The sequence below is a fragment of the Tiliqua scincoides genome, chromosome 1 (assembly GCF_035046505.1).
Source record: "Tiliqua scincoides isolate rTilSci1 chromosome 1, rTilSci1.hap2, whole genome shotgun sequence".
Taxonomy (NCBI): Eukaryota; Metazoa; Chordata; class Lepidosauria; order Squamata; family Scincidae; genus Tiliqua; species Tiliqua scincoides.
The window spans coordinates 97,928,430-97,937,274 of record NC_089821.1 but is presented as its reverse complement, the minus strand read 5'-3'; the positions used below and the strand labels follow the sequence as shown (position 1 = coordinate 97,937,274).

At 41.5% G+C, this 8,845-nt stretch overlaps 1 protein-coding gene across 1 annotated transcript; it reads left to right on the top strand.

The window, feature by feature from the left end:
* The first annotated feature begins 464 nt into the window (after nucleotides 1–464).
* ERMN (ermin) lies at nucleotides 465–7,830 on the top strand. Its single transcript, XM_066621560.1, has 3 exons — nucleotides 465–708; nucleotides 1,433–1,513; nucleotides 7,370–7,830. The coding sequence occupies exons 1-3, from the start codon at nucleotides 465–467 to the stop codon at nucleotides 7,828–7,830; spliced, it is 786 nt and encodes a 261-aa protein (XP_066477657.1).
* Nucleotides 7,831–8,845: the final 1,015 nt, after the last annotated feature.

Below are 8,845 nucleotides of genomic sequence, written 5' to 3'. Positions count from 1 at the left end.
TGGTCACTTGCTGTGGCTTAGCAATCAGGAACAATTGCCAGTCCTGTTCCAAGGCCGGCATACAAAGAGCCATTATGATGTGAGGACAACAATCTCTGTTGATTGCTGCTGGACTGACATGCTGAAAGCCCAGCTCTGCATGCCAGCACAAAAAGCTTTGTTGCTTGTAGATTGTTTGTTTATGGAAATGACCATGGCGCATTACATTATGCAATGGAAGGACTCTAAGCAACCAGCAAGGTGCTGATTGGACAGCCTCCTGCAAAGGGACCACTGACAAATACGAGACAAATCCTGACATTGTTATTCTCTATTCTCTGTGTGGCTACAACAACTTCAGGAGAAGGAAAACTTGTTAAATCTTCAAGGGAATTCTTTTTAAACAGACAACTGGCTTTTGATTTTGGCTGTGATTCTACTCTGGACCCAGATCGACCCTGAACCAGTTGGATACTACAGTAACCATGACAGAGGACATCCCGATTCCAGCCAGCATACCTGAGTATAATCGGAATGTACCCTCTGAAAAACCTCCGCTCCAGGTCATTGATATTATTGATCAAATAGCAAGTTCTGTTGAGATATTTCCATATGAAAACACAGAGCCTAATCCTGGTTCTTTACTTACACAAGACAATCAAGAAGGAGTCAATCATTTAGTAAAGAACACAGCATTTCAAGTTTCAGGTGGGGAGAAGGAACCTCAAGGTAAAATGCCATTCTGTGATCCCCCCCCCTCCCAGTTAGCCTGGGAATAAATGCAGATTTTTATTTTAGCTTTCTGTTTTGTGTGTGTGTGATATCATGAAAGCATTGTGTGTGAATGAACAGCAGTGATTAAAGTTTACTGTGGCATGCAGAAACCTGTTCAGCTGTCAAACAAAATGAACACACAAATGTTGAACGTGATCAAACAAAGTTAAGCACTTTTTAGTCTCACTGATGTCAGTGGAAGAGATCGGCAGTGCAATTCCATGCATGCCTCCTCCGACGTTAGTTCCATTTATTTTAATTGGACTTACTCCAACTCCAGGTAAATGTGTCTAGGATGTAGCCTTAAGAATGTTCTACATTCTCCCATCAAAAAATAAGGGACTTGAAGTGCTGAACTTTGGTTAGATTGTGCTCAAGGTGTGGTAGTTCTACTCATTTTACTTGAATTTGCTTCTGAGTTTTTAACATACCTCAGAAAAGTCCACCACTGCCCTAAAATGATGTACTTGGATGTCAGCATTGATTTAAATGGAATGGATTTTCCATTGTCAGTGGCTCAAGATTAAAAATTTTTTAAAAAAAAAAACCCTAAAAGGCAGCTCCAGGCGGAGCAATTTAAGAGCTACCGTTTATGGCTAAAGAGATTAGTAATTGCAACTGTAATCGCTAATCACTTTTGAGGAGATGTCACTTTTACACTGTCTTGTCTCTTCTGAAGGAAAGCAACCAAAAAACAAAGAGAAAAAGGCTGACATCTCTCCTCAGGAAACTAGAGCCTGGGAAAAAGAACCCGGGGAAGGTGAGAAGTATATATTTTTTTCCTCTTCAAGTGAAAAAAGTTGTGTATTTTATAATCTAACTAAAGATTAGAACTTTGAAATCGAACTGATTTTAATAGACAGTTAAGCCCATATTTAAACCATGGAAATTAAAGTGAGAAAACTTTGGCTGATTGTGCCCTGTAGGAAATGGACAGTGTCTTCATCTCCCATGAGTTATGTTAATGATACTTTAAGGTACAGGTTGCATACATTATGTAAGCACTAACTGCATGCCTCACAGCCAGAACTGTCTACCATTTTTCCTGATTTGTTCATTCATTCATTCAGCTAACTAATATTATTCCCACTGCTCCTATATTCCTTGATGTATAAACAGCAATCACACCATCCCCTTCCACCCTTCAGCAGAGAGGGTCTTCCAAAAATTGTTTAAATTAGAACGTGTGATATTTTCAGAGTTTGTTCTTGTCTTTTTCCCCCAATATTGTTCAATATTATTTTTTTCAGTATTATTATTCTAAACCACCCTGAGAATATTTATATTGATGGGTGGCATATTATTATTATTTATTAACAGTATTTATGCTCCACTTTTCAATGAAAAGTTCACAAAGCAGTTTACAAAGTCAGATAACTGAATGGCTCCCTGTCCCAAACGGGCTCGCAATCTAAAAAGATGTCAAAAAGAACACCAGCAGACAGTCACTAGAAAAGACACCGCTGGGGTAAGGAGGGCTGGTTACTCTCCCCCCTAAATAAAAGAGGAGCACCCACTTTTTTCAAAAGTGACTCTTACCCAGTTAGCAGGGGCATACTGAATTAACAACAACAATGATCAAAGTAATCTCAGATGAGGTTTGTTCAGAACAGAAGCACAGAGGGAGTAGAAAAACCTTCTACATTGATATGCGGAGCACATTTACCTGAGAGTATGCCCCATCAAATACAGTGGAACTTATTTTTGAGGAAACATTAATAGGCTTGTGCTGTAAGAGTGGCAGAGGGGGAAAAAAAGAGGTTATCCATTTTACAGCTATTTTTGAGTTCAGAAAGCTGGTTAGGACATCTACGTACACATTCATCAGTGGCCATCTTTTTTTCTCATAAAACCACAGCAGCTTTAAAGACTTGGCTCATGAAAAATGACTTAGCCCACCAACACTGACATTCACACCATGCTGTACAAGTGTGCAATAAAATCTATTAAGCAATCTTCCACAAAGCCCCCTCCAACCCAAACTCCCAGGCACAAGCACTTTATCTCTAAATTGCAGACAGCTTTTGATTTTTTTTTAAATCTCTCTAATTTAACCTAATTAATACTTGAGGCATCACAGGCAAAAGTTGAATGGAGCATTTGTTGCAACATTAAAGGACTAATTAAGCCAAAGGGGAGCTGAATAGGAAAAGTGTGTGACACCCATCGAAATGTTGTAGCCTCCTATCTTTGGGTAAGGAAAGAGGAACATTTGCAATATGGCTCTTGGGAAATCTACATGGAAAAAACCTGTGTGGGCTTGTGGACACATAGATACGCCACACTGTTCATAGTTAGCCTGGCTTGTGACTGAATAGTTGCACTATATGTATTCATTTTGTCATGCAAACCACTTTGTTTGCTACTTTTTTTTTTGAAAAGTGACATATAAATATTCTTAATAATAATATATGTGGAATGATAGGTGAGATGTTTCGTTCAAGGAAACAGTGGATCAGTATCATGTGATGCAGTTGATATGACAGTGAAGTCAGGTTCATGTTCACTGCAGTCATGAAAGCAAGGTGGGATAAGAGTGGCAACTGCCTGGGGTCAAAATGGATGGTATATAAAATAGGCTGCAACAGTATATTTATGACTATGAAATGATGTTTCAGTTTGGAAAAAAAATTAGGCATGTTTTCAAATTGGTCAATGAAATGTCTTGCTAAGAGGCTTAATGGGGGCAGCAGGTCAGGCAGAATGAATTCTTGCCCTGGATTCAATTATAAACTTGTGGCAAATCCTACATAGGGTTCTTGATTTATGCTGAGACACTTGAGCACAGTGTTGTAACTTCTGGGTATTGGGTTAATCTGAATAGTATCTTCTACATAAGGATGCCGAAGGTTTTTCTTTTTCCAGTATCCTAAGCATAAGCACTGAACTGTCGAGAATATTTGCATTACAGGCAGAAATGTTTGGACAGCTCTTGCATATGTACGTTAACGTACTTTTGCCATTTACTTTTCTCTGACTTTGGATACCCCAAAGCTAGCATGTGTAATCATTTAAGGAAAGATTAATACCACTGGACCAACGTCCTATTGGAGGGGTGGACAGACGAACAATGATAGAAGGTGGAAACGCCAAATGGAAGAAAGAAAATATTTAACTATGATCAGAATCTTTGCTTTGCCATGTTTAATGGGCACAGTGGTAAAGGTGCTGGTTCTGGCAAAAGAGAACTAACCCTTTGAGGGCCCAATCCTATCCAGTTTTCCAGTGCCGGTGCAGACTGTGGTGGGGAGGCAGTCACAGAGGCCTCCTCAAGGTAAGAGAACATTTGTTTCCTTACCTTGGGGCTGCAGTGCAGCTACACCGGTGCTGGAAAGTTGGATAGGATTGGGCCCAAAGTTGCACTTGAAATTGGGAAGTGCCCTTGAAGTTGGCACTCCCATCTGACTCCAAATGGCAAAGTTGTATGTATGTATGGAACCTTTATTGCCATAAAAGGCACAGCTGGTGCTGTTTCCCTCCATCCCCAGTAAGAAACATAGACTGGAGGAGAATCTGGCCCACATAATTGAATCATCCACAATTCCTTTATGGCATACAGACCTTTGCTAAGACTGGAAGGCCTACGGACTGAATAATCTTTTGAGGTCTCCATTCTCACTGCACCATGTGTTAGTTCCATTTCTTCATGGATTGTACTGTTTGTCCAAGTGGACATGTCCCCTCCCCTAAAAAATGGCAAGCAGGGAAGAACTGGATGGCTTACCAATAGTTTCTGTTTGAAACACCTGCAGAGGCTAATGGGCATAGGCTATTTGTTTGCTTGTTATGTACGTAGCAAACTTTTTTTTTGAACACTTTTCTGGGTTCAAAATTAGTTTAAGAACCCAGCAAGTGTAAATAGGAAGTGCTTTCTCCTGAGTCAGACCATTGCTCCATCTAGTTGAGAATGTTCTGCACTGACTGGCTGCAACTCTTCAGTGTTTCATGTGGATATTTTTCTTAAGGGTTTGCCTGATTGGGTATTGGCTGAGAGTCCACCTGGCTGAGTCAAACACTGAACCCTCAGTACCAGTGGAAGCACCCAATACACCGTCAGCGGATAGGCAGGAGGCATGGGGTAGGCTTTGGTTCAGGGCCTCCCAGCAGCATGGCACAAGCACTCCACCTGACCTGGACATTGGAGGACTTGGTGTAATTCAGAGCAGCTGCTCTGCCACTAAGCTATAGTCCTTCACCCTGTATGAAGAAAAGCTACTTCACAGTTCTACTAATGTTCCTACCTGAAATGTTCTTTGGAGGGCTTTACAAGTGAAAGAGGTGTCTGAACTATTAAAACAATAAATGAATAGGTGTGAGGAGACTGAACAATAGTTACTTTTCCAAAAGGAAGCTATGGTTGTCCTAATACCTGTTTGTCACCCTGAATATCTGTGCAGGAAACTTATAGACATGTGACCCTATAGTTTGGGTTGAATCAATTTTTATAAGAGAAAACTTTCACTGTTGTTGCTTGGTGCTTCATAAGTGTGATTTCATGACCTTCACACTGCATGAATGCTGATTATTTGAATTTTGCTTAACAAGGCCTGGCAAATCATTCCATACATTAAACTGCTTTAGGGTGCAATCCTAACCCCTTATGTCAGTGCTCTCCAGCACTGACATAAGGGCAATGCAGCTCTGAGGTAACGGAACAAACATTCCCTTACTTTGAGGAGGCCTCCGTGAGTGACACCCAACTGCAGAATGCAGCACATGTCCCATTGGCACCGATATGCAGTGCTGGAAAGCACTGACATAAGGGGTTAGGATTGCACCCTTAACCACATGACAAAAGCCATCACTACTAAATGCCACGGAGGTGCACAGAAGATGCTACTTTTGGTTGCAGAGAGCCTATAGATGTGCACTGCACTTTATAAAATGACTCTGGGTAGAATCTTCCACTTCTGAGAAAGCAACAATGGAAGGCTCAGCACAAGATCTTTGATATGATGTTTCTGATGGTAAAATCATGAGCAATATAAAGTGTGCACAAGATTTTGGCCTTAGGCTACAATCCAATTGAATTTTATTTGGGAGTGAGTTCCACTATTGAACACAGTGGAACTTACTTCTGAGCAGACATGCAGAAATTAGCACTTTAACAGCCCAATCCTATTGGGGCCAGTCGACAGTGGAATGTGCGTTCCGTGACCAGTGACTGTTTTATGGCAGTCATACAACACACTCTGGCAGCATGCAGAGTAGCACATTGCTGGGAGCCAGCAGGAAGGCCAGAGCCTTCCCATGCACATCAACAGATCCAGGAGGACTCACCTAGGTAGATATGATGTTGGTGGAGGCAGGACTGGTAAAGGGAGGGAGGAGAGAGAGAAATGAGGCAGTGATGGGGGAAGGTAGAATGGGGTGGTGACTGGCAGGGGAAGGGTGGATCAGGGTCACAAATCCTTTATAAATTACAACAAAAGTAGAAGAGTGAACAGCTGGCATTTCCTACTGTTGAAAACATCTGGATTGAGCATAAGTTCTAGGAGCAATGTGTTGTTTTATGTGATATATGAACGTCCAGGCCAAAACACAAGAGACAAGTCCTCTCTGTTGAATAGTAGTAGTAGCAGTTGTAGTAGTAAATAAATATTATACAGTGTTGCAGGATGTTTAGAGTACCTTTCATGGGTTTATTACATTTTCTGCACTATCTCTGGGGAGTCCAGAATAGTTGTACATGGCTGCCCCCCCCCCACCTTATCTTCACACAACTCTGAGATAGTTTGGGCCAAAAGAGACACTGGCCCAAAGTGAGTATGAATCCTAGTGAGTTTGATGCTCAAGGGCAGGGTTGCCAACCCTCCAGGATTGGTCTGGAGTCTCCAGGAAGCGGCATGAATCTCCAGGAAGCTACGGAACACAATCTTGGAGTTAATAGGGCCTCCAGCAATTTCTAACACCACATTGCATTAGGAGCAGGGAATCTCCAGGAATATCATCTGTTAGAGCTACCAACCTTATTAAGAGGAGATCTGAATCCAGGTCTTCCTGGTTCTAGTTCAGCTCTAACCACTACATTACATAGTAGTTCCTATACCACAGTACATAATAGGCCAGTGTTATAGCAGAGGAGGTTGGGGCACAGAGAGTGGCTTGCTTCATGGTTGAAGGGTGAAAGCAGGGACTTCTGGTTCACAGATCAGACTCCTACCCACTACCTTACCTCACATAACACCAGAACCAGGGGACATCCACTAAAATTGAGTGTTGGGAGAGTTAGGACAAAAGAAAATATTTCTTTACTCAGCGTGTGGTCGGTCTGTGGAACTCCTTGCCACAGGATGTGGTGATGGCGTCTAGCCTGGACACCTTTAAAAGGGGATTGGACACGTTTCTGGAGGAAAAATCCATTATGGGGTACAAGCCATGATGCGTATGTGCAACCTCCTGATTTTAGAAATGGGCTATGTCAGAATGCCAGATGCAAGGGAGGGCACCAGGATGAGGTCTCTTGTTATCTGGTGTGCTCCCTGGGGCATTTGGTGGGCCGCTGTGAGATACAGGAAGCTGGACTAGATGGGCCTATGGCCTGATCCAGTGGGGCTATTCTTATGTTCTTATGTTCTTACCTCTTCTACACAGTGACCAATATTATTTTTTACAGGGCTAAGTGTACGCACCAAAGAACACAAAGTAACCGAGCTGGAAGGAACAAAGATGCAGCAACTTTGGGATGAAACAGTCTACTGCACTGATGAGGTAGATGAAGACCAGGAAGGTGTGCAGTTGGATGAACCTGAGGAGCAACTGAAAGAAGAAACAGATTTAGACGCACATGAGAATTCAACAGAGGCAGGCCCAGATGGTGCAGAAGAAGGAATGCTGAAGGAAAGTCATGGAATGTCTCATAAAAAAGGGCTGGAGAACAAGAGCAAAGAATCCCTTCCCACCAGTCCCACCAGTAACTTTCAGAGTGAGAGATGCAATGAGCAGCCAGGCACTATGAAAAAAAATGATATCTCTCGGCACAGTTACTCTCGATACAATACAATATCTTATCGGAAGATCCGGAAAGGAAACACTAAACAGAGAATTGATGAATTTGAGTCCATGATGCATTCATAGACTTGAAACAGAGAATTTGATCAGCCTCCTGCAATAACCCCCCTCCCCTCTTGCCCTGGACAGTTCTCCACCTGTAACATCAAGTTATCAAAATATCCTTGTGGTTTTGACACAGTTTGACTTTAGAAATGACTAATGGCACATTCTTGTGTGTGTCTACTCATAAGCAAGCCCCATGAGTTCAATGGGAGTTACTCCCAGGTAAATGTGTTTAGGATTGCAGCCTAAGGCTATAATCCTTTGCATTGTTACTTAAGAGTAAACCCCATTATGATAAACATTGAGACTTACTTCTGCGTTACTATGCAAAGGATTGGATTGACTGGATGCAGCCCAATACATATTTATCTGGAAGTAAATCTTGTTGGATGCAGTGGGGTTTACTTCTGAGTAAGCACATCTAAGATTGGGTTTATTGAAACCAATGAAACGAATTAATAATCATGACTGACTTCAGTCCCAATGCTTCCCAGCTAATTCTAGCTGGATCGGGGCCAGTATGTGTAATTTGAATATTTACATCAAAAAATGTAACCAATGGCAATTTCATTAATAGATTCCTGTGGGAGATAAATCAGCAGTTTGGAATGTTTAACATAGCTTGATTTTAAATTTCTTAGCTTCTTTACCATTTTTGTACTGGAGTTGAGTCAACAGACAGTCTTGGACTAACTGGTAATCATTTAAATGCATACAAAATAATTGAGATAATTGTTCTATTCTAGTATTTTCCTGGCAGTAGACAAACTAGAAGATGCTGTTACAATGATGAAGGTGATAACTCTTTGCACTTGCTATGTTCTTTATTTTAATGGCTTTTGTTACCATGAAATAGCTGTGACTGTTTTCCCATAGCACCATGCTATGTTGTGATAAAATGTAAATATGTAAATATGCTTTAGCTAGGAGTGATGGTCTTAGATTACAGGTACTGCCAAACTGCACATTAAAAGTGGAAATCCCAGACATAGTTGCTTCAGAGAAAACCCCTTTGAACACAGTGGAAACTGAGTAA

Excerpts from the sequence above, each read along its gene's own strand:
- ERMN (XM_066621560.1), top strand. The coding sequence starts at position 465 with ATGACAGAGGACATCCCGATTCCAGCCAGCATACCTGAGTATAATCGG. Across the intron at positions 709-1,432 it reads TGGGGAGAAGGAACCTCAAG|GAAAGCAACCAAAAAACAAA; the intron begins GTAAAATGCCAT and ends TCTCTTCTGAAG. Across the intron at positions 1,514-7,369 it reads GGAAAAAGAACCCGGGGAAG|GGCTAAGTGTACGCACCAAA; the intron begins GTGAGAAGTATA and ends TATTTTTTACAG.